This window comes from Pristiophorus japonicus, chromosome 21 (assembly GCF_044704955.1).
Source record: "Pristiophorus japonicus isolate sPriJap1 chromosome 21, sPriJap1.hap1, whole genome shotgun sequence".
Classification (NCBI taxonomy): Eukaryota; Metazoa; Chordata; class Chondrichthyes; family Pristiophoridae; genus Pristiophorus; species Pristiophorus japonicus.
The window spans coordinates 75,231,661-75,256,771 of record NC_091997.1 but is presented as its reverse complement, the minus strand read 5'-3'; the positions used below and the strand labels follow the sequence as shown (position 1 = coordinate 75,256,771).

At 45.9% G+C, this 25,111-nt stretch overlaps 1 protein-coding gene across 1 annotated transcript in view; it reads left to right on the top strand.

Annotated features, from left to right (window-relative positions):
* LOC139233720 (potassium/sodium hyperpolarization-activated cyclic nucleotide-gated channel 3-like) overlaps positions 1 to 25,111 on the top strand; it is a 350,402-nt gene that overhangs the window by 94,242 nt on the left and 231,049 nt on the right. The window contains exon 3 of the mRNA XM_070864182.1: positions 21,006 to 21,167. Within this exon, the coding sequence (XP_070720283.1) occupies positions 21,006 to 21,167 (162 nt within the window). The remainder of the gene's footprint in view (positions 1 to 21,005; positions 21,168 to 25,111) is intronic.

Genomic DNA, 25,111 nt, shown 5'->3' with positions numbered 1-25,111 from the left:
GCCTCTCCAGTCTATCCACGTAACTGAAGTCCCTCGTCCCTGGTATCATTCTCATAAATCTTTTCTGCACCCTCTCTAAGGCCTTCACATCCTTCCTAAAGTGCGGTGCCCAGAATTGGACACAATACTCCAGTTGAGGCCGAACCAGTGTTTTATCCAGGTTCATGGATACCTATTTATTGGTTTCACTTGGAGGATATTGTCAGTAATAGCAGGTGAATGGTTGGCTAGATTGGAATATATCTCAAGCAACTGTGGTCAACAGGAGCTTGCTTAATTCCTTTAGGTGATGGAGAGGAATTTCTCCTGAATTAGCTACAGGGCCTTTACCTCTGTTTTTTTTTACCCTATCCCTGGAGACAGCATTAATAAGGGGTAGGAGGATGAAAGAAGACATAGAACATAGAAACATGGAAATTAGGTGCAGGAGCAGGCCATTCGGCCCTTCACCGCCATTCGATATGATCATGGCTGATCATGCAACTTCAGTACCCCATTCCTGCTTTCTCTCCATACCCCTTACATATAGACTTACATTTATAATAGCGCCTTTCACAATCTCAAAACATTTTACAGCCAATGAAGTACTTTTAAAGTGTAGTCACTGTTGTAATGTGGGAAATGCGGCAGCCAATTTGCACACAGCAAGCTCCCACAAACAGCAATGTGATAATGACCAGATAGTCTGTTTTTGTTATTGTGATTGAGGGATAAATATTGATCAGGACATCGGGGATAACTCCCCTGCTCTTCTTTGAAATAGTGCTGCAGGATCTTTTACTGAGAGAGTAGACAGTGTCTCGGTTTAATATCTCATCCGAAAGACAGCACCTCCGACAGTGCAGCACTGCACTGGGAATGTCAGCCTAGATTTTTTTGTGTTCAAGCCCCTGGAATGGAACTTGAACCCACAACCTTCTGACTCAAAGGCAAGTGTGCTACCCACTGAGCCACTGCTGTTACTGCGATGAGGTTAAAAGGTCCACTGCATGGGGTGAGCTTGATAGGCCTGATGGTCTTTTATCTCCCTTTGCTTTCATCGGACCGTACACGCGCTCACACGCCTTGAAGGAGGGGCCCAATATTTTCCGAGCCTCCTCCACCCAATGAAACCTGGGAGGGAATGCCAGAACTCGGCACCCAGTGGAAGGCTAAGTGCAAACGATGTCAACCCCTCGACCCTCCTAGGTTCAACGGCCAACACTCTGCAGCCTCATATACCCTGAACTATCCCTGTTGTGAATGATCACATCTCTGATCAGCAGAATTATCATTTGCACAATTAAAATAAAGCATTGCTTGTCTTTTTGCTTTACAGTAATGAGATCTACAAACACGGATAAATCATATTCACATTGAAGCTTTGCTGACTATTTTAATAAGAAGGCGGTTATTTATTGAACACTAACACTCGCGAACTGCATTTTATATAAAAGCATATTAAGCAAGTGTTTCTAAGCAGGCAATGTTTATTAACAGTAGGTGAGAGGTTTCCTTAGACATTATTATGCATAATCTTGTGAGAGTCCCTTTAATGTTTGCTGTGCGGAGAAGCTATCAGCAGCTTTGTTGTGCAAATTCACATCTAAAGGTGCTGATTCACAAAATTAAGCAACTTTTAAAACAGGCAGCACTCAGGCATTCAGTACACAGGAGGGCCATCTAACCATCAGCCCTTTGAAGGATAAAATCTTGCTACAAATAGCCTTTTGGTGGCGCATTTGTATTGCCGTGTCAGAAGGTTGTGGGTTCAAATCCCACTCCGGGGACTTGAGCACCGAAATCTAGGCTGACACTCCCAGTGGAGTGCTGCACTGTTGGAGGTGCTGTCTTTTGGATGAGACGTTAAACCGAGGCCCTGTCTGCTCTCTCAGGTGGACGTGAAAGATCCCACGGCACTATTTCGAAGAAGAGCAGGGGAGTTATCCCCGGTATCCTGGGGCCAACCAATATTTATCCCTCAATCAATGTAACAGAAACAGATTATCTGGTCATTATCACATTGCTGTTTGTGGGAGCATTCTATGTGCAAATTGGCTGTCGTGTTTCCCACATTACAGCAGTGACTACACTCCAAAAGTACTTCATTGGCTGTAAAGCACTTTGAGACGTCCGGTGGTCGTGAAAGGCGCTATATAAATCCAAGTATTATTCAATAAGGATCATTTTCCCACTGGTTCACAGACATTCCCCTGTACAGACCTGCATACTCAGTCTGCCCATCGGCAGATAAAATGGCGGCTGGTCATGTGGGGTCAATGATTATATTTTCCAATGGCAGTATTGCTTCTTCTGAAGGTTGTTTCTTTTTGGTTCTTTGTGTTGTTAAGAAGTCAGAGCCTGCATGTTGCAAACAAGAAGACTTGACTTCTAACACGTATTTATTATTGCCTTTTTTTAATCTCACGACATCCAGCTCCACAAATCTTTATGACCAACTTGAAGAATTATTGCTCGTCTCTCCGACAGGATTTTAGTTTGTCTCTTTTATCTTGCATTGGCTAGCACGTGCCGGTAATGGTTCTGCTGTAACTGTATACACCTCCTCTGGACCCCCTCCTTTGTCTTTTTAATTGTCCCATTACCAACCCCTTTTACCTTGTCCTCTTGTCCCTTTTTGTCATTTAATGACTCCCGCCCTCCACCCTATCGCAGACCTTTTCTCCAATTCTACATAAGAACATAAGAAATAGGAGCAGGTGTAGGCCATATGGCCCCTCGAGCCTGCTCCGACATTTAATAAGATCATAGCCTCTTGGGCATCCCTGATATTAATTGCTCCACCATTGGCGGCCGTGCCTTCAGCTTCCGAGGCACCAAGCTCTAGAATTCACTCTCTAAACTTCTCCATGCCTCTAGCTCTTTTATCTCATATAAGACAGCTCCTTAAAACGTGCCTCTTAATAAGAACATAAGAACATAAGAAATAGGAGCAGGAGTAGGCCATATGGCCCCTCGAGCCTGCTCTGCCATTCAATAAGATCATGGCTGATCTGATCTTGGCCTCAACTCCACTTCCCCGCCCGCTCCCCATAACCCCTTATCGTTTAAGAAACTGTCTATTTCTGCCTTAAATTTATTCAATGTCCCAGCTTCCACAGCTCTCTGAGGCAGCGAATTCCACAGATTCGCAACTCTCTGAGAGAAGAAATTTCTCCTCATCTCAGTTTTAAATGGGTGGCCCCTTATTCTAAGATCATGCCCTCTAGTTCTAGTCTCCCCCATCAGTGGAAACATCCTCTCTGCATCCACTTTGTCATAATCATGATACGTTTCGAAAAGATCACCTCTCATTCTTCTGAATTCCAATGTGTAGAGGCCCAACCTACTCAACCTTTCCTCATAAGTCAACCCCCTCATCCCCAGAATTAACCTAGTGAACCTTCTCTGAACTGCCTCCAAAGCAAGTATATCCTTTCGTACATATGGAAACCAAAACTGCACGCAGTATTCCAGGTGTGGCCTCACCAAAACCCTGTATAACTGTAGCAAGATTTCCCTGCTTTTATACTCCATCCCCTTTGCAACAAAGGCCACGCTACCATTGGCCTTCCTGATCATTTGCTGTACCTGCATACTATCCTTTTGTGTTGCATGCACAAGTACCCCCAGGTCGCTCTACTGCGGCACTTTGCAATCTTTCTCCCAGCTCTTCGACCAAGCTTTTCTGCCCTCATATCTCCTTACATGGCTCGGTATCAAATTCTGTCTGATAACGCTCCTGTGAAGCACCTTGGGACATTTTACTACGTTAAAGGCGCTATATAAATACAAGTTGTTGTTGTTGTTGTTTGTTCTTTCCTCCCCCCGCCCCACCACCTCCCTCTTTCCCTGGTTCTGCACTTGCTGAAAAGCTGTTAAATCTCTAACCTCTTCCAGTTCTGGGAAGGTCATCAACCTGAAACATTATTCTGTTTCTCACTCCACAGATGCTGCCTGACCTGTTGAGTGTTTCTAACATTTTCTGTTGTTCCAGAAAGATTTATATTGCACACCAACAAAGAGGCGGATCATTGCTGAACCTGTACACTAGATGGTGCTGCTTTCGGAAATCATATGAAACCTAGCATTTTCGCTGGTTCAACAGTTCTGCTTGAACTGTATAAAACACTGGTTCGGCCACAGCTAGAGTACTGCGTGTAGTTCTGGTCACCACATTACAGGAAAGATGTGATTGCACTAGTGTCAAGTATGTACTTTGGGATCACTAGCCACTCGATGGCATCACTGTTGGAGGCCATTGGGCTGCATGCATGTGTCTGCAGCCCAAGAATAAAAGGCCAGCCATTTTGTATATTAGGTACTTTGGACCTTAATAAAGCAGAGCCAAGGTTATACCTCTTGGAGTTAAACAGTACTCAGTCCAACAGTTATTGCATACACAACAACTAGAAAGAGTGTAGAGGAGATGCAGTATAATGTGGATAAATGTGAGGTTATCCACTTTGGTGGCAAAAACAGGGAGACAGTTTATCTGAATGGTGACAGATTAGGAAAAGGGGAGGTGCAACGAGACCTGGGTGTCATGGTACATCAGTCATAGCAGGTGGCATGCAGGTACAGCAGAAGAAGGCAAATGGCATGTTGGCCTTCATAGCTAGAGGATTTGAGTATAGGAGCAGGGAAGTCTTACTGCAGTTGTACAGGGCCTTGGTGAGGCCACACCTGGAATATTGTGTTCAGTTTTGGTCTCCTAATCTGAGGAAGGACGTTTTTGCTGTTGAGGGAGTACAGTGAAGGTTCACCAGATTGATTCCTGGGATGGCAGGACTGACATTTGAGGAGAGACTGGATTAACTGGGCTTGTATCCACTGGAGTTTAGAAGAATGAGAGGGGATCTCATAGAAACATATAAATTTCTGACGGGATTGGACGGGTTAGAGGCAGGAAGAATATTCCCGTTGCTGGGGAGTTCCAGAACCAGGGGTCACAGTCTAAGAATAAGGGGTAAGCCATTTAGGACCGAGATGAGGAGAAACTTCTTCACTCAGATAGTGGTTAACCTGTGGAATTCTGTACCGCAGAAAGTTGTTGAGGCCAGTTCATTAGATATATTCAAAAAGGAATTAGATATGGCCCTTATGGCCAAAGGGATCAAGGGGTATGGAGAGAAAGCGGGAAAGGGGTACTGAGGTTGAATGATCAGCCATGATCTTATTGAATGGTGGTGCAGGCTCGAAGGACCGAATGGCCTGCTCCTGCACCTAATTTCTATGTTTCTATGTTTACGAGGATGTTGCCAGGACTGGAAAACTTTAGCTATGAGGAATGATTGGATAGGCTGGAGTTGTTTTCCTTGGAACAATGGGGGCTATGGGGAGATCTGATTGAGGTGTATAAAATTATGAGCGGCCTGGCTAGAGGGATGGGAAGGACCTATTTCCCTTAGCAGAGGGGTCAATAACCAGGGGGCATAGATTTAAAGTAATTGGTGGAAGGATTAGAGGGGAGATGAGGAAACGTTTCTTCACCCAGAGGCTGGTGGGGGTCTGGAACTCACTGCCTGAAATGGTGGTAGAGGCAGACACCCTCACCACATTGTAAAGGTACTTGGATGTGCGCTTAAAGAGCCGGAACCTACAGGGCTATGGAGCTGATGCTGGAAGGTGTGATTAGGCTGTTTTTCGAATGGCATGGACACAATGGGCTGAAATGGCCTCCTTTTATGCTGTAAGCTCATTCTGTGCTGTAACTTTTCTATGATTCTATGAACATAGTAATTCACTTTGTTGGAAGAATTGCAAGGAGCAGCATTTCTTCAAATAACGCTGGCAGAAGCAGCAGTTCCATTTTTACCGCATTGCTGCTGAAGTCAGGGGTGACCTGCTAGAGATCGTTAAGATTATGAAAGGCTTCGATAGAATAGGCATAGAGAAGATGTTTCGACTTGTGGGGGAGACCAGAACTAGGCACCCTAAATATAAGATAGTCACTAATAAATCCAATGGGGAATTCGGGAGAAACTCTCTTACCTCGAGATTGGTTAGAATGTGGAATTCTCTACCACAAGGCGAATAGTATAGATGCCTTTAGAGGGAAACTAGATAAACACATGAGGGAGAAAGGAATAGAAGGATATGCTGATAGGTTGAGATGTAGAAGGATGCAATAAGGCTCATGTGGAGCATAAACACCAGCATGGACCTGTTGGGCCCAATGGCCTGTTCCTATGCTGTAAATACTCTATAATGATGTTAGTGGCAGCACGAGACATAAAGGGGCCAAAATTTCCCCACTCCTTAAGAAGCAGTAATGGGGCAGTAAGGCCTTTCCGACTGGGAGCAGGCGGATGTGTCGACCCATGGGAAATTGCCCCCAGGGCGGGAACGGCAAAAACGGGTTTCCGTCCTGCCCGTATTGCTGACCCTATCGGGCACGCACTGACACCTTACCGCAAGGGAAATTGCCCCACGAGATCGGAGCAACCGCCGCTTGGTATCCCGGAAAGCTTTCCCTGGGCAGTGGCTGGGCGGTGTGTCCGCCCTTAAAGAGGAGGGCGCTCCGCCACGGCCGCCATTTTACTTTAATTATTGTCCGACTCTGCAGTCGGCCCCACAATGGCGGCCACGGGTTCGGCCAACAGCCACTCTCCGCTTGGGTACCAGACCACCGGCCCAGCCGAAGCCCTCCCTGGGGGGCCCAGTGGGCGCCGCTAAAGAGGCTGCAGAGCTCGCAGTGGCCCGCCCCTTTAAGTGAAGGGGAGGAACATTGTTACCTGTCGCGCTGACGTCATCAGGCGGGCGGGCGTAAGGCGGGCGGTGTCATCAATGCTGTGCTGAGCACCTCAACGCGGTGCTGATGACACTGCCCGGCTTCCGCCCTGCTCCCGATCCACTTCCGCTCCACATCCGCCCGAAACACCGTCCCAACGAAAACATAGAGGAAAAGAGGGCAGAATCCTTCTATTCTCCTTCCCGTGGATTATTGGGGTGGAGAAAAATCATTGAATTCGAATTGTACTCCCTGTTTGGGACGGAAGGCAATTTTGGCCCCGAAGAGGCTGCAAAAAGGGAATAACTATCACCAACTCTTTAAAAGAGAGACTAACTAAAATACACAGTAAATCAGTCAGTTATCTGAAACAGAAAGACAATTTCATATTTCAGGTGGAACGTTTAATCAGAATTGTCATGAGTGTGTGGTCTGTTCCCCTGATACCACTCATGTGTCGGAGTTAGAAGGTTTTGGGATTATAAACTATTCCAGGACGCGAGTGCGTGATCTAGGCTAACACTGCACTGCAGTGCTGAGGGAGTGCTGCATTATCAGAGGTGTTGTCATGTGGACGTGATATTAAACCAAGGCCGGTGAATATTAAAATCCCTATTTGAAGAGGATCACAGGCTAATATTCCTTCCTTGACCAACACTCAGAAACAGATTTGCAGGTCAATAAATTCATTGCAGTTTGTGGGACTTGCTGAGCTTCTAAACCCACGTTTTTACTCCCGGAGGTAGTGATTGAATAGGTTAGATCGGGAGTAGGAGCAGAGGGCAATAAAGGGACATGGGAACAGGGGAGTCACATTCCATTAGGACTGCTTCGTGCACAGATAATCACCAACATAAGAACATAAGAACATAAGAATTAGGAACAGGAGTAGGCCATCTAGCCCCTCGAGCCTGCTCCGCCATTCAACAAGATTATGGCTGATCTGGCCGTGGACTCAGCTCCACTTACCCTCCCGCTCCCCAGAACCCTTAATTCCCTTATTGGTTATTGGACTGGTTGAGCTGAACAGCCTGTTTCAATGTTGTAATTTCTATGTAATCATACGCTATCCTGGTGCTGAAACCCTCATTCACGCCTTTTGTTTATCTCCGGAGTCAATTTGTGCAACACCCTCTTTGCCAGCCTTCCAAAAAACTTCAACTCCTCCAAAATTCCACAACTTGCCTCCAATCCCACTCAGCCTCTTGTCTCCATTCTTGCTGACCTCTCTTGCCTTCCTGTCTCTCAGTGCACTGCCTTCAAACTCCTCATCCTTGCCTGCAGATCCACGGCCTTGTTTCTCCCTCTCCAACCTCATACACGCCACTCTACTAACTCTGATCCGCTCTGTATTCCCTCCTCTCTCTGCTCTACCATCAGTGGCAGACCCTTCAGCCATCCTGCCTCACACTTGGGAAATCTCTCTCAAATTTCCTCTGCACTGGATCTCACCCCATCTTCAATAACAGTTTTGGTCTCCGTATTTAAGGAAGGATATACTTGCATTGGAGGCTGTTCAGAGAAGGTTCACTGGGTTGATTCCGGAGATGAGGGGGTTTGACTTCTGAAGATAGGTTGAGTAGGTTGGGCCTATACACACTGGAGTTCAGAAGAATGAGAGGTGATCTTATCGAAACTTATAAGATAATGAGGGGGCTCGACAAGGTGGATGCAGAGAGGAGATTTCCACTCATAGGGGAAGCTAAAACTAGAGGGCATAGTCTTAGAATAAGGGTCCGCCCATTTAAAACTGTGATGAGGAGAAATTTCTTCTCTCAGAGGGTTGTAAATCTGTGGAATTCTCTGCCCCAGAGAGCTGTGGAGACTGGAATATATTTAAGGCGGAGATAGACAGAGTTTTGAACGATAAGGGAGTAAAGGGGAGTGGGCGGGGAAGTGGAGCTGAGTCCATGATCAGATCAGAATGGCGGAGCAAGCTCGAGGGAAAAGGCGGCCCACTCCTTCTCCTATTTCTTATATTCTTAACCTCCATAAAGCCTCCTTTTTTGATCATGCTTGTAATGTCCTCCCTTAGTTTCTCCTTTATTCTTGTTTGAATCTGCCCCCCTCCCGCCCCCACCATCTATGAAGCAACTCGGTACATTTGGCTGTGTTGTTATTTAATTAATTTTGAAAGTCAGTGCCCAACAGTGCAAGAGAGTTGAATTAACAACAGAAACAAGTTATATTTATGTAGTGCCTTTACTGTAGTAAGGCGCTTCGCAGGCACGTTATTACCAAAAAATTGACACCAACTCACATAAGGAGAAATTCGGGCAGATGAACAAAAGCTTGGTCAAAGAGGTAGGTTTTAAGGAGCGTTTTAAAGATGGAAATAGAGATAGCAAGAGGCTTAGGGAGGGAGTTCCAGAGCTTGGGGCCCAGGCAGCTGAAGGCACGGCCACCAATGGTTGAGCGATTGAAATCAGGGATGCTCAAGAGGACCAGAATTAGAGAAGCGCAAATATCTCTGGGTGGCCATGGCGGTGGGGGGGGGGGGGAGGCGATGCTGGAGGAGGTGACCGAGATAGGGAGGGGCAAAGCCATGGAGGTTACTTAACTGGGAGCCAATGTAGGTCAGCGAGCACAGGGGCAATGGTGCATGTTAGGACACAGACAACCAGGTTTTGGATCACCTCAAGTTTACGCAGGGTAGGGCATGGGAGGCCAGCCAGGAGTGCATTGGAACAGTCGAATCTAGAGGCAACAAAGGCATGGATGAAGTTTTCAGCAGCAGATGAGCTGAGACAGAGGAGGCCTTCGTTATGGCGCGGATATGTGGTCGGAAGCTCATTTCAGGGTCAAGTATGACACCAAGATAATAAACAGTCTGGTTCAGCCTCAGAGAGTTGCTATGGAGAGGGATGGAGCATACACAGTGGAGATGGCAGAATCACTGAAATTCTCTGGGTTAACGACTGTACCCCCAATGTTAAGTCAGTTCCATCACCATACATCATCATCATAGGCAGCCCCTTGAAATTGAGGAAGACTTGCTTCCACTCTAAAAGTGAGTTCTCAGGTGACTGAACAGTCCAATACAGGAATTACAGTCTTTGTTACAGGTGGGACAGACAGTCGTTGAAGGAAAGGGTGGAGACACGACTAAAGGACGAGACTCGAGGTGCTCAGCGCCGTCCCGGATGCTCTTCCTCCATTTAGGGCGGTCTTTGGCCAGGGATTCCCAGGTGTCGGTGGGGATGTCGCACTTTATCAAGGAGACTTTGAGGGTGTCCTTGAAATGTTTCCTCTGTCCACCTGGAGCTCGCTTGCCGTGTAGTTGTTCCGAGTAGAGCGCTTGCTTTGGGAGTCTTGTGTCCAGCATGCAGACAATGTGGCTCACCTAACGGAGCTGGTCGAGTGCGGTCAGTGTTTTGATGCTGGGGATGTTGGCCTGGTCGAGGAGGCTGACATCGGTGCATCTGTCCTCCCAGGGGATTTGCAGGATCTTGCAGGGACATCGTTGGTGGTATACACAGCAGAGATGACAGAATCACTGAAGTACCCTGGGTTAATGGCTGTACCCGCTGACATTAAGTCAGTTCCATCACCATACACTGTCAAGCTCGGTAACGTTGCTCACGCGCTTTCCCATTAATGATATCAGTGTTCATCAGTTAAGCAAAATATTCACAAAGCCTAGAGTCACAGATATGGATGGGGAAAATGAAATGGGATAATCCGTTTCTCTTTCGTGATGACTTGATTTATAAAAGAGTTTATGGTGGTGAGGATTCATTTCTGTGAAGCTGTTGGAGTGGAACAAGGTGACTATTCTGCTTCGTGCAAGTGATTTTCCCCAAAGTGCCGCAGTAATCTTTGTCAGTTCAACTGTGTTCCTTCATTTGATTACTTTGAGTCATGGTGAGGTAAAATTGCAAAGCGTCTAAGACCCTACAGATCAAGAGAAGAATAAATAAAATAGCAGTGATTGTCGAGTACATTATTTCCCTGCAAAATAGGCACATTTGATGCTTTTACGTCAAATTTAATGTTTAACAATGATTGCAGCACCTTTCCAGTGATTTCTTTTGTGATCTTTATTATTGCAGGAGAATTAAACAATTTCGAGTTGTAGCACATCAGGAGTTATTTTTTATGCTCTTGGCATGAGCACCATCTACCCAAAGTTGATAACCAGAGGACACAGATTTAAGGGAATTGGCAGAAGAACCAAAGGCGACATGAGGAGAACCATTTTTTACGCCGCGAGTGGTTAGGATCTGAAATGCACGGCCTGAGAGGGTGGTGGAGGCAGACTCAATCGCGGCTTTCAAAAGAGGAATTGGATAAGCGACTGAAGGAAAAATATTTGCAGAGCGACGGGGAATGGGCGGGGGGAGTGGGGCTGGCTGAGGTGCTTTTGCAGAGAGCCGGCACGGGCTCGACGGGCCGAATGGCCTCCTTCTGTGCTGTAACCGTTCGACGTGAGGGGGAACCTTTTTTACGCAATGAGCGGTTAGGATTTGGAGCGCGCTGCCTGATAGGGTGGCGGAAACAGATTCAATCGTAGCCTTCAAAAGAGGAATTGGATAAATACTTGAAGGATACAAAAAATTGCAGGGATGTGCGGGGGGAGTGTGACTGACTGGATTGCTCTGCCAAAGGGCCAGCACAGACCCGAGGGGCTGAATGGCCTCCTTCTGCGTTGTTCTCTTCTATGATTCTATGACCACATGCCTAATATAAGAACATAAGAACATAAGAAATAGGAGCAGGAGTAGGCCATACAGCCCCTCGAGCCTGCTCCGTCATTGAACAACATCATGGCTGATCTGATCATGGACTCAGCTCCACTTCCCTGCCTGCTCTCCATAACCCCTTATCACCTTATCAATTAAGAAACTGTCTATTTCTGTCTTAAATTTATTCAATGTCCCAGCTTCCACAGCACTCTGAGGCAGCGAATTCCACAGATTTACAACCCTCTGAGAGAAGAAATTTCTCCTCATCTCAGTTTTAAATGGGTGGCCCCTTATTCTAAGATCGTGCCCTCTAGTTCTAGTCTCCCCCATCTGTGGAAACATCCTCTCTGCATCCACCTTGTCAAGCCCCCTCATAATTTTATACATCTCGAAAAGATCATCTCTCATTCTTCTGAATTCCAATGAGTAGAGGCCCAACCTACTCAACCTTTCCTCATAAGTCATATGCGGTGCCAGCAGATAAGATTCCGCACCGAGGAATCGTGGAAACCTTTACCCCTTTCATTGCCAACTCCCGCGCACTCGCAGATCAGGTCATCATCATAGGCGGTCCCTCGTATCGAGGATGACTTGCTTCTGTGCCAACCAAGGATGAGTTCACAGGTGTTTCAATGAGGGAGCTAATATTCCAGGTCCTGAACTACACATTGAAGGGTGGAAGATGCCTGTGCGTGGATTTTTTTAACGTGTAGTGGCCATTGCACACCAGCCACCACACGGGCTTGACAGAGCTAGGTCTTGGTCCAGTGGCAAGATTATCCAAGACGTGTAGTACTGCCCAGCTGCATGGTAAAGCTCCCTTTGAAGTATCTCAATAAGACTAGCTGTGGTCACTGCCTGTAGCGACATGATAAAGGTTTGCTCCGGTTATTATCGCTATTCATCATCATCGTCATCATCATAGGCAGTCCCTCGGAATCGAGGAAGACTTGCTTCCACTCTAAAAATGAGTTCTTAGGTGACTGAACAGTCCAATACGAGAGCCACAGTCCCTGTCACAGGTGGGACAGACAGTCGTTGAAGGAAAGGGTGGGTGGGACTGGTTTGCCGCACGCACTTTCCGCTGCCTGCGCTTGTTTTCTGCATGCTCTCGGCGATAAGACTTGAGGTGCACTTCCTCCACTTAGGGCGGTCTTTGGCCAGGGACTCCCAGGTGTCAGTAGGGATGTTGTATTTTATCAGGGAGGCTTTGAGGGTGCCCTTGTAACGTTTCCTCTGACCACTTTTAGCTGGTTTGCCATGAAGGAGTTCCGAGTAGAGCGCTTGCTTTGGGAATGCAGACAATGTGGCCTGCCCAATGGAGCTGATCAAGTGTGGTCAGTGCTTCAATGCTGGGGATGTTGGCCTGGACGAGGTTGGTGTGTCTGTTCTCACAGGGGATTTGTAGGATCTTGCGGAGACATCGTTGGTGGTATTTCTCCAGTGACTTGAGGTGTCTACTGTATATGGTCCATGTCTCTGAGCCATACAGGAGGGCGGGTATTACTGCAACCTGTAGACCATGAGCTTGGTGGCAGATTTGAGAGCCTAGTATTCGAACACTCTTTTCCTCAGGTGGCCAAAGGCTGCACTGGCGCACTGGAGGCGGTGTTGAATCTCGTCGTCAATGCGTATAGTGTGTAACATAGAAGTATAGAAACATAGAAAATAGGTACAGGAGTAGGCCATTCAGTCCATTGAGCCTGCACCACCATTCAATAAGATCATGGCTGATCATTCCCTCAGTACCCCTTTCCTGCTTTCTCTCCATACCCCTTGATCCCTTTAGCCATAAGGGCTAACTCCATCTTGAATATATCCAATGAACTGGCATCAACAACTCTATGCGGTAGGGAATTCCACAGTTAATAACTCTCTGAGTGAAGAAGTTTCTCCTCATCTCAGTCTTAAATGGCGTACCCCTTATCCTAAGACTGTGTCCCCTGGTTCTGGACTTCCCCAACATCGGGAACAATCTTCCCGCATCTAACTTGTCCAGTCCCGTCAGAATCTTGTAAGTTTCTATGAGATCCCCTCTCATCCTTCTAAACTCCAGTGTATAAAGGCCCAGTTGATCCAGTCTCTCCTTATATGTCAGTCCTGCCATCCCGGGAATCAGTCTGGTGAACCTTCGCTGCACTCCCTCAGTAGCAAGAACGTCCTTCCTCAGATTAGGAGACCAAAACTGAACACAATAGCGACATGATAAAAGTTTGCTCCGGTTAGTATCGCTATTAAAACATGTTCGTCACTCAGAAATTCTTCCCCAATGTGCTTTAAACCCAAATTCAACTCACCCTCCATTACCGGACAGTTTGATATTTCCAATTTTCAAACTCCAGCCATCTTTTGTCTCTAAGAAGGATCATCAGTTTAATGATATCAACTAGCAATGGACAGGCAGAGCTCCATTTAGCCTCCTGAGAGCCAGCAGAGCAAGCAATTTATCTAATCTGTCCTGACGGTAATAGTATCCTATATCAGTTCCTGCAGCAGCCACACTTGTAGCTCTTTGAGTGAGAGTGTCAATTCACTGCCAATTTTTGCTGTTTTGTAGCTAGTTTTGTGCCGTTGACCAATAGCCACTAAAATACGTCTCCAAATTTTCCAAATATATTTTCATGTTATTCGCTCGGAACGAGGTGACAACGTCATCCAATCAGTCAGGATTATATTTGAACTTTCATTCCATAGGTGACAGTCTGATCTGCTGAACTACAGCACCCCACTCAATGCTCCCAGTACCTGTACCCTCTTTGTTTTTGCCCATTATTGTGTTTTTGGGTCCCTTCCGGCCAATTCTGGCCTCTAGGGGGACGCTTCGATTTTAAAATTCCCATCCTTGTTTTCCAATCCTTCCACGGCCTCAGCCCCTTCCCTATCTCTGCAACCTCTTTCAGCCCTCCAAGCCTCCGAGATCTCCGCGCTCCTCCAATTCGCACCTCTTGTGCTTCTCTCATTTTCTTTGTACCGCCATCGGTGGCCGTGCTTTCAGCTGCCTGGGCCCCAAGCTCTGGAGCTCCCTCCTTAAACCTCTCCACCTCTCTACCTCTCTCTCCTCCTTAAAACCTACCTCTTTGACCAAGCGTTTGTTTAACTGTGCCAAAATCTCCTGATGTGGTTCGGTGTCAAATTGTGTTTGATAACTCTCCCGTGAAGCGTCTTGGAACATAGAAACATAGAAACATAGAAAATAGGTGCAGGAGTAGGCCATTCGGCCCTTCTAGCCTGCACCGCCATTCAATGAGTTCATGGCTGAACATGCAACTTCAGTACCCCATTCCTGCTTTCTCACCATACCCCTTGATTCCCCTAGTAGTAAGGACTTCATCTAACTCCTTTTTGAATATATTTAGTGAATTGGCCTCAACAACTTTCTGTGGTAGAGAATTCCACAGGTTCACCACTCTCTGGGTGAAGAAATTCCTCCTCATCTCGGTCCTAAATGGCTTCCCCCTTATCCTTAGACTGTGTCCCCTGGTTCTGGACTTCTCCAACATTGGGAACATTCTTCCTGCATCTAACCTGTCTAACCCCGTCAGAATTTTAAACGTTTCTATGAGGTCCCCTCTCATTCTTCTGAACTCCAGTGAATACAAGCCCAGTTGATCCAGTCTTTCTTGATAGGTCAGTCCTGCCATCCCGGGAATCAGTCTGGTGAACCTTCGCTGCACTCCCTCAATAGCAAGAATGTCCTTCCTCAGGTTAGGAGACCAAAACTGTACACAATACTCCAGGTGTGGCCTCACCAAGGCCCTGTACAATTGTAGCAACACCTCCCTGCCCTTGTACTCAAATCCCCTCGCTATGAAGACCAACATGCCATTTGCTTTCTTAACCGCCTGCTGTACCTGCATGCCAACCTTCAATGACTGATGTACCATGACACCCAGGTCTCTTTGCACCTGCCCTTTTCCTAATCTGTCACCATTCAGATAATAGTCTGTCTCTCTGTTTTTACCACCAAAGTGGATAACCTCACATTTATCCACATTATACTTCATCTGCCATGCATTTTCCCACTCACCTAACCTATCCAAGTCGCTCTGCAGCCTCATAGAATCCTCCTTGCAGCTCACACTGCCACCCAACTTAGTGTCATCCGCAAATTTGGAGATACTACATTTAATCCCCTCGTCTAAATCATTAATGTACAGTGTAAACAGCTGGGGCCCCAGCACAGAACCTTGCGGTACCCCACTAGTCACTGCCTGCCATTCTGAAAAGTCCCCATTTACTCCTACTCTTTGCTTCCTGTCTGACAACCAGTTCTCAATCCATGTCAGCACACTACCCCCAATCCCATGTGCTTTAACTTTGCACATTAATCTCTTGTGTGGGACCTTGTCGAAAGCCTTCTGAAAGTCCAAATATACCACATCAACTGGTTCTCCCTTGTCCACTCTACTGGAAACATCCTCAAAAAATTCCAGAAGATTTGTCAAGCATGATTTCCCTTTCACAAATCCATGCTGACTTGGACCTATCATATTGCCTCTTTCCAAATGCACTGCTATGACATCCTTAATAATTGATTCCATCATTTTACCCACTACCGATGTCAGGCTGACCGGTCTGTAATTCCCTGTTTTCTCTCTCCCTCCTTTTTTAAAAAGTGGGGTTACATTGGCTACCCTCCACTCCATAGGAACTGATCCAGAGTCAATGGAATGTTGGAAAATGACTGTCAATGCATCCACTATTTCCAAGGCCACCTCCTTAAGTACTCTGGGATGCAGTCCATCAGGCCCTGGGGATTTATCGGCCTTCAATCCCATCAATTTCCCCAACACAATTTCCCGACTAATAAGGATTTCCCTCAGTTCCTCCTCCTTACTAGACCCTCCGACCCCTTTTATATCCGGAAGGTTGTTTGTGTCCTCCTCAGTGAATACCGAACCAAAGTACTTGTTCAATTGGTCCGCCATTTCCTTGTTCCCCGTTATGACTTCCCCTGATTCTGACTGCAGGGGACCTACGTTTGTCTTTACTAACCTTTTTCTCTTTACATATCTATAGAAACTTTTGCAATCCGTCTTAATGTTCCCTGCAAGCTTCTTCTCTACTTCATTTTCCCTGCCCTAATCAAACCCTTTGTCCTCCTCTGCTGAGTTCTAAATTTCTCCCAGTCCCTGGGTTCTCTGCTATTTCTGGCCAATTTGTATGCCACTTCCTTGGCTTTAATGCTATCCCTGATTTCCCTTGATAGCCACGGTTGAGCCACCTTCCCTTTTTTATTTTTACGACAGACAGGAATGTACAATTGTTGTAGTTCATCCATGCGGTCTCTAAATGTCTGCCATTGCCCATCCACAGTTAACCCCTTCAGTATCATTCGCCAATCTATCCTAGCCAATTCACGCCTCATACCTTCAAAGTTACCCTTCTTTAAGTTCTGGACCATGGTCTCTGAATTAACTGTTTCATTCTCCATCCTAATGCAGAATTCCACCATATTATGGTCACTCTTCCCCAAGGGGCCTCGCACAACGAGATTGCTAATTAATCCTCTCTCATTACACAACACCCAGTCTAAGATGGCCTCCCCCCTAGTTGGTTCCTCGACATATTGGTCTAAAAAACCATCCCTTATGCACTCCAGGAAATCCTCCTCTACCGTATTGCTTCCAGTTTGGTTAACCCAATCTATGTGCATATTAAAGTCACCCATTATAACTGCTGCACCTTTATTGTATGCACCCCTAATTTCATGTTTGATGCCCTCCCCAACATCACTACTACTGTTTGGAGGTCTGTACACAACTCCCACTAACGTTTTTTGTCCTTTGGTATTCTGCAGCTCTACCCATATAGATTCCACATCATCCAAGCTAATGTCCTTCCGAACTATTGCCTTAATTTGCTCCTTAACCAGCAATGCTACCCCACCTCCTTTTCCTTTTATTCTATCTTTCCTGAATGTTGAATACCCCTGGATGTTGAGTTCCCAGCCCTGATCATCCTGGAGCCACGTCTCCGTAATCCCAATCACATCATATTTGTTAACATCTATTTGCACAGTTAATTCATCCACTTTATTGCGGATACTCCTTGCATTAAGACACAAAGCCTTCAGGCTTGTTCTTTTAACACCCTTTGTCCTTTTAGAATTTTGCTGTACAGTGGCCCTTTTTGTTCTTTGCCTTTGATTTCTCTGCCCTCCACTTTTCCTCATCTCCTTTCTGTCTTTTGCTTTTGCCTCCTTTTTGTTTCCCTCTGTCTCCCTGCATTGGTTCCCATCCCCCTGCCATATCAGTTTAAATCCTCCCCAACAGCACTAGCAAACACTCCCCCTAGGACATTGGTTCCGGTCCGCCCAGGTGCAGACCGTCCGGTTTGTACTGGTCCCACCTCCCCCAGAACCGGTTCCAATGCCCCAGGAATTTGAATCCCTCCCTGTTGCACCACTGCTCAAGCCACGTATTCATCTGCACTATCCTGCGATTCCTACTCTGACTATCACGTTCTCAAGGTTAGAGCATAAGAAATAGGAGCAGGAGTCAGCCATTTGGTCCCTCGATCTTGCTCCGCCATTCAATAAGATCATGGCTTATCTGATCATGGCCGCAACTCCCCATAACCATTGACTCCCTTATCATTCAAAAATCTGTCTATCTCCGCCTTAAATATATTCAATGACCCAGCCTCCACAGCTCTCTGGGCAGAGAATTCCACAGATTTACGACCCTGTGAGAGAAGAAATTCCTCCTCATTTCCATTTTAAATGGGGGCCCCTTATTCTGAAAGTATGCTCCCCCAGTTCTAGATTCCCCCACGAGGGGAGATATCCTTCCTGCGTCTACCCTGTCAATCCCCTCTGAATCCGCATTGGCTTGTGAAAAAGGCATTCGCCAAAATATTCAGACAATTTGACAGAAGCATTGCACTGTAATAAGTAAAGTACGTTGATTTGAGGTTGCAAAAGATACGGTCTATGAAAAAGTTTTTGTTTATTTGGCAAGATCAAAAGGATTAGGCAAATCAGATGGTGATTTGCCGCAGGGATGAAGTGTGTGGTGTTTTCCGATTTGTCCAAGTATTGTTGCTGTTTCTATAGCAACGTTAGGGAACAGAAGAGGCAGTGAACCTGAAGTCTGTGGCTTCATCACAATCATTTAGACAGAAAAGTAACAATGGCCAGGAAGAGCAGAACTGCCAGAGGTATCTCTGTCGCAACCGAGAAATTCAGAATAAATAAATAAACTGCTAGTAAAATAACATTTTAATACAATATCCAGAAAGAGATTTGTCACTTTCCGTGCTGTAGTACGCTGTTTAATATTTTCCCCTTATTCTTTGTTATTTTTTCTCCTTCATATTTGTGTGGCAGTCTCTCCAACAAAAAGCAACAGATGCTCGCTCAATTACTGGCCCGAAATTTGCGGCCAGCGGCAACGCAAAGGTGTTTGCCGCTGGCCCCGAGGTAACCTTGCCGCACAGAGCTTGCCATCTCTGTGGCGAGAAGTTTGGCTTTTCGCACGCGCCGTTGAAACCGGTGTCGCTTCGTGGGGAATCCCCTCGCGCGAGCTGCGGTGACGTCAACACACCAAGCAGCCAATCACAATGCAGTATTCTCACAGATCGCGAACCAGGAAGTGGATCATCTCCTTTTGATTCTAACTTTTAAAAAATGTTACAGAGAGCAAAAGCAAAGATTGGGGGGCTCTCCCGTGAGGAAAAAGGTCAACCTGAAATAAATACGAATAAAACATTTACATTGTTTTTTTAATGTTTCCTAACAATGTTAACTTTTCTTAAAATGGATAAAATTTGACACTCCATGAAATTACGATTCATTTTTTGGGGCCATAACGTTTGTTTAGCTGCCAATACACTGATAAAACCCCAGTTACACTTAATCCATTACCCCATTAACTTTAACAGCCATATTACTGCACAAGAGCCTAAGATTTGTCAGTTTCCCTGATTTGACAGATTACGCTGATTGCCGTCTGTGGTGGCGGGGGCGGGGGAGGGGGAGGAGGGGGCGGGGGGGGGCGGAATTGGGGGCGGGGGAAGGGCACAGCGCAGCAGTGAAAGACAGACCGCAACATTCAGGATTTCTGTGTTAGGATGTGCCAGCACGAAATCCTGAAATTGCGGTCAGTTTCGAAGGGGTAATAACAGCGACCACCGTTCATTCACTGTGGTTACCCACTGCAAATTCCAACGCCATTGATTTTAAATCTGAGATCGAAAGAGTTTTGCTCGGCAAGGGTATAAAAGGGTATGGAGCCAAGGCAAGTGGACGAAGTTAAGATGCAGATCACCCACGATCTCATTGAATGGCGGGACAGGGATCAAGGGGCTGAATGGCCCCCTTTTCCTGTGTGTCCCCCGAACACATCGTAAACAAAAAAAAGATGACATATTTCTATGGCGCCTTTCTCGACCTCAGGATGTTCCAAAGTGCTTTACGGCCAATGAAGTACTTTTGGAGTGTAGCCACTGTTGTAATGTGGGAAACGCGGCAGCCAATTTGCGCACAGCAAGCTCCCACAAACAGCAATGTGATAATGACCGGATAATCGGTTTAGTGATATTGATGGAGGATTAAATATTGGCCCAGGACACCGGGGATAACTCCCCCGCTCTTCTTCGAATAATGAAATGGGATCTATTACACCCACCAGTAAGGGCAGATGGGGCCTTGTTGATGCATCATTTTATGATTCTAGATGTTTTCGGGTAGACTGTTGGCAATGAGTGAGGTGTGTTTACACCATTCTGTCCACTGTTTAACAGATAGAAACATGCCATATATACACATTTAGCATTTTTCTGCTTGTGGTTATGTTGATGGACTAGTAATTGAATTAATTAAATAAATCTGGAAAAACCATGAAACTACTGTATTGTCGTAAAATAACTCATGTCCTTTTGGGAAGGAAATCTACCGCCCTTACCCGGTCTGGCCTATATGTGACTGCAACCCCCACACAATGTGGTTGACTCTTAACTGCCCCTCTGAAATGGCCTAGCAAGCCTCTCAGTTGTCTGCTATGAAAAACTGCAGCGGTTCAAGAAGGCGGCTCACCACCACCTTCTCAGGGGAAATTAGGGACGGGCAATAAATGCCGGCCTTGCCAGCGACGCCCACATCCTGTGAATGAATTTAAAAAAATCAAAGTTGCCTGGTTATGCCGACATAGTGGGCTGTCCTTACACCGGATAAGTCATTGACTGGTCTCTGTGTGTCTCATCGCCTGTGCTAAAAATCTCCAAAGATGAACTAAAGCCCTCAGCATATCATGGGTATCTGTGACAGTATGACGGAAGGCTGAGTCACCGCGGAGGGCTAAACACAAAGGAATGTTAATGGTGTCACCGGCAGTGTCAGATATTCCAATCTATCAAGGGCAGCCTTGAAATTCCTTCACCTCTGAACCCTGAAGGTCGTTCTACTTTGCTGTCCCCATGTGCTGAATCGCAGCGGACTGAGCTGAATGAAGCGCATAAGTGAATTTAATAAAAAGGGGATGTTGGATTGCCTCCTGCACTGAAATGAGTTTGTTCTGCAAATATGTTGCCATTCATTGATCTCCTGATCAATAAAGGCCGGTCTCAAAAGAAGCTAACAAATTATACCATTATCTTTGATTGGATAGATCTTCCACATGACTTACGACCTGGCAAGTGCGGTGGTGCGGATTGTTAACCTGATTGGGATGATGCTGTTACTGTGTCACTGGGATGGCTGCCTCCAGTTCCTGGTACCCATGCTGCAGGATTTCCCGGAGGACTGCTGGGTGTCACTCAATAACATGGTGGTAAGTAGCTTTCTCAACACACAGCTCAATATGTGTAGTTCCTCTGTAATCGTAGTTGGAAGCTGGAGTGCGTCACACTGGCCGATTGTAGTACCTAAGCTGCTGCCCCGGGTTAGATCAGTTCATTAAAGGACACAGCAATGCCATTCAAATTTGTTCAGCTTTCTTCCGCTCGTGTACCCAACAATAGTTTCCAACTTACGCTGACACGGTGGGCTATCCGCAGACCAGACAAGACATGGGTGGGTCTCTGCGCTTCTCACTGCCTCTGCTAAAATCTCCAAAAATGGAATAAAGCTCTCGGAATAGCGTTGTATCAGATTGAAGATCGAGGTTTGATTTTTTTTTTGGAAGTTTTTACTAAATATTAGAATGTGAAATGGAGAACTGATGTGAAAGAAAGACTTGCATTTTATAGCACCTTTCACAAGCACCGGATGTCTCAAAGCGCTTTACAGCCAATGTAGTACTTTTGGAGTGCAGTCAGTGTTGTAATGTGGGAAACGCGGCAGCCAACATGTGCACAGCAAGCTCCCACAAACAGCAATGTGATAATGACCAGATAATGTGTTTTTTTGTTATGTTGATTGAGGGATCAATATTGGGCAGGACAACAGGGATAACGCCCCTGTTCTTTTTTTTTTATGTTCGCCTGAGAGAGCAGGTGGGGCCTCAGTTTAATGCCTCACCCGAAAGACAGCCTCTCTGACAGTGCGGCACTCCCTCAGCACTGCACTGGAGTGTCAACCTAGATTTTTTTGTGCTCAAGTCCCTGGCATTGGACATGAACCCACAACCTTCGGACTCAGAGGTGAGAGTGCTGCCCACTGGGCCACAGCTGACACTAAATACAACTTAAAAAAAAAAATTCTCATCCTTGTTTACAAATCCCTCCATGGCCTCGCCCCTCCCGATCTCTGTAATCTCTTTCAGCCCCACAACCCCCGAGATGTCTGCGATTCTCAAATCCTGCCCTCTTGAGCATCCCTGATTATAATCGCTCAACCATCGGTGGCCGTGCCTTCTGTTGCTTAGGCCCCAAGCTCTGGAACTCCCTGCCTAAACCTCTCCGCCTCTCTACCTCTCTTTCCTCCTTAAGACGCTCCTTAAAACCTACCTCTTCGACAACATTTTTGGTCATCTGCCGTAATTTCTTCTTATGTGGCTCGGTGTCAACTTTATCTGTTTTGTCTTATCTCACTACTGTGAAGCGGCTTGGGACGTTTTGCTATGTTCAAGGTGCTATATAATTAAAACTTGTTGATGTTGTTGTTGTCTGCGGAGGAAAACCAAGCATGAACAATCTATATTCGCCCACACAGCAATGTTTGAATGTACTTCCTGATTAAGGCCTTCCAGAAACCTTCAATTCATCCGGTTCATGTTGATGTCCATTAGCTGTGCAGGCGTGTGACATTAGCCAAGCCGCCTGATAACACTCTCGTTACTCACTCCCCTTCTCCGGTATTCTACATCTGTTTCATTAGTCTGACTGCCAGGATCCCGATAAGAACAGGCATAAAGCGAAGGAGATAATGTTCACTGACAGGCTGCCATTTTACACTAAACACCTTCTGTGGATTAACTGGCCACATCTCACAACACTCAATCAATCCTACATGCCTTCACCTTTATCTAAACATTACATACATCTTCAAGGTGTTGGAGTATCTAAGAATACAAAGTGTAAGTGCTACAGTAACACCTCATGGGTGTAGAGTTTGAACAAAACTCCATGTTCCCAGGAATTTATGTGATTGATGCAGGTTTTATTTTCTCCCGGATAGCACTCTCGACTTACGTCACCATACACATTACTTATCCCTCAACCAACATCGCGAAAAAATAACAGCTTATCTGGTCATTATCACATTACTGTTTGTGGGAGCTTGCTGTGCGCAAATTGGCTGCCACATTTCCTACATCACAACAGTGACTATACTTCAAAAAGTACTTAATTGGCTGTAAAGCGCTGTGGGCCATCCTATGTTTGTGAAAGGTGCTATATAAACGTGTTAAACATTCTTCTATCCTGTGGCTATATAAAGGCTCATCCTTTCTTTCTTTAGACAACAGAAATAAGTTTAATAAAGCATCATAGAGTACAGCTGGATTATTCATGACATAGTATTGCTAGTTTTAGTTTAGTGGTGGAGAGGGTGTGATATATGGGGGAGAGGGTGTGATATATGGGGGAGAGAGTGTGATATATGGGGGAGAGAGTGTGATATATGGGGGAGAGGGTGTGATCATGTCCCATTTCACTCTAGTGAATTAAAATCAACAACATAAAAACATAAAAACATAAGAAATAGGAGCAGGAGTAGGCCATACGGCCCCTCGAGCCTGCTCCGCCATTCAATACGATCATAGCTGATACGATCATGGACTCAGGTCCTCTTCTCTGCCCACTCCCCATAACCCCTTATCCCCTTATCGTTTAAGAAACTGTCTATCTCTGTCTTAAATTTATTCAATGTCCCAGCTTCCATAGCTCTCTGAGGCAGCGAATTCCACAGATTTACAACCCTCTGAGAGAAGAAATTTTTCCTCATCTCAGTTTTAAATGGGCGGCCCCTTATTCTAAGATTATGCTCCCTAGTTCTAGTCTCCCCTTGTCAAGCCCCCTCATAATCTTATACGTTTCGATAAGATCACCTCTCATTCTTCTGAATTCCAATGAGTAGTGGCCCAAACTACTCAATCTTTCCTCATAGGTCAAACCCCTTATCTCCGGAATCAACCTAGTGAACCTGCTCTGAACTGCCTCCAAAGCAAGTATATCCTTTCGTAAATATGGAAACCAAAACTGCACGCAGTATTCCAGGTATGGCCCTGTATAACTGTAGCAAGACTTCCATGCTTGTATACTCCATCCCCTTTGCAATAAAGGTCAAGATTCCATTGGCCTTCCTGATCACTTGCTGTACCTGCATACTAACCTTTTGTGTTTCATGCACAGTACCCCCAGGTCACGTTATACTGCAGCACTTTCTCCATTTAAATAATAACTTGGCCGGGATATTTTATTTTATAGGCTTTTAGTTTTACATTTTACTGTTTACATAGTTTTCAGTATCTTTGAGAAGTCCAAGGGGTTGAAATCAGTCATAAAGAGGTTTGAAGGTAAATTCAAGGATTTTAAATTTAATGTGTCAGGGAGCCACTGTAGGTTAGCAAGAACAGGGGTGATGGATGAGTGTGACGGGATGGGGGCAGCATTGTTTAGGGTAAGTTGGGGTTATGGGATGGGGTGTGTTAGCAAAAGGGGCATTAGATTAATCTTGAGTTGATCCACGACCTCCTCCACCTAGAAGGACAAGGTCATCAGGTGTAAGGGAACACCACCACCTCCAAGTTCTCCGAAAAGTCACATGCCATCCCCACTTGGACATATATTGCCGTTACTTCATCGTAGCTGGATCTAAATGATGGAACTCTCTATCTAACAGCATAGAGAGCACCTTCACTACAAGGACTGTAAAAGTTCAAGAAGAAGGCCCACTACCATCTTCTCAAGGGCAACTTGAGATGGGCAATAAATGCCTGCTTCTCCAACAATGCACATATCCCCAAAAAGCACGAATAAGGTTTTGAGTTGTGGAGGGCTGAGGGAGGGATCAAGGCATGCAATGATGCGGGGGGGAAAATAAACATTTTGGTTGGCTGGAAATGGGGTTTGAAGCTTAACGCTAGATTGAACAGTGCCAACATTTCACATGACCTGTTTCAGTCTGACTGTGTGGCTGAGGAGGGGGCTGGTGCAAGGGAGCGTCGTTTATGGTGGTGGGTGAAAACAACTAATGCCAGCTGTCCAATACACATCTAAAGGAAGTTGTGATTCATCCTCGATAGCACAAAGGCGATTGTGGGGTCAAAAGAGAGGGTGAGGAGCTGGAGCCTGGTGTCAGCTGCATGCATGCACAAGATGCCCCTATGCCTAC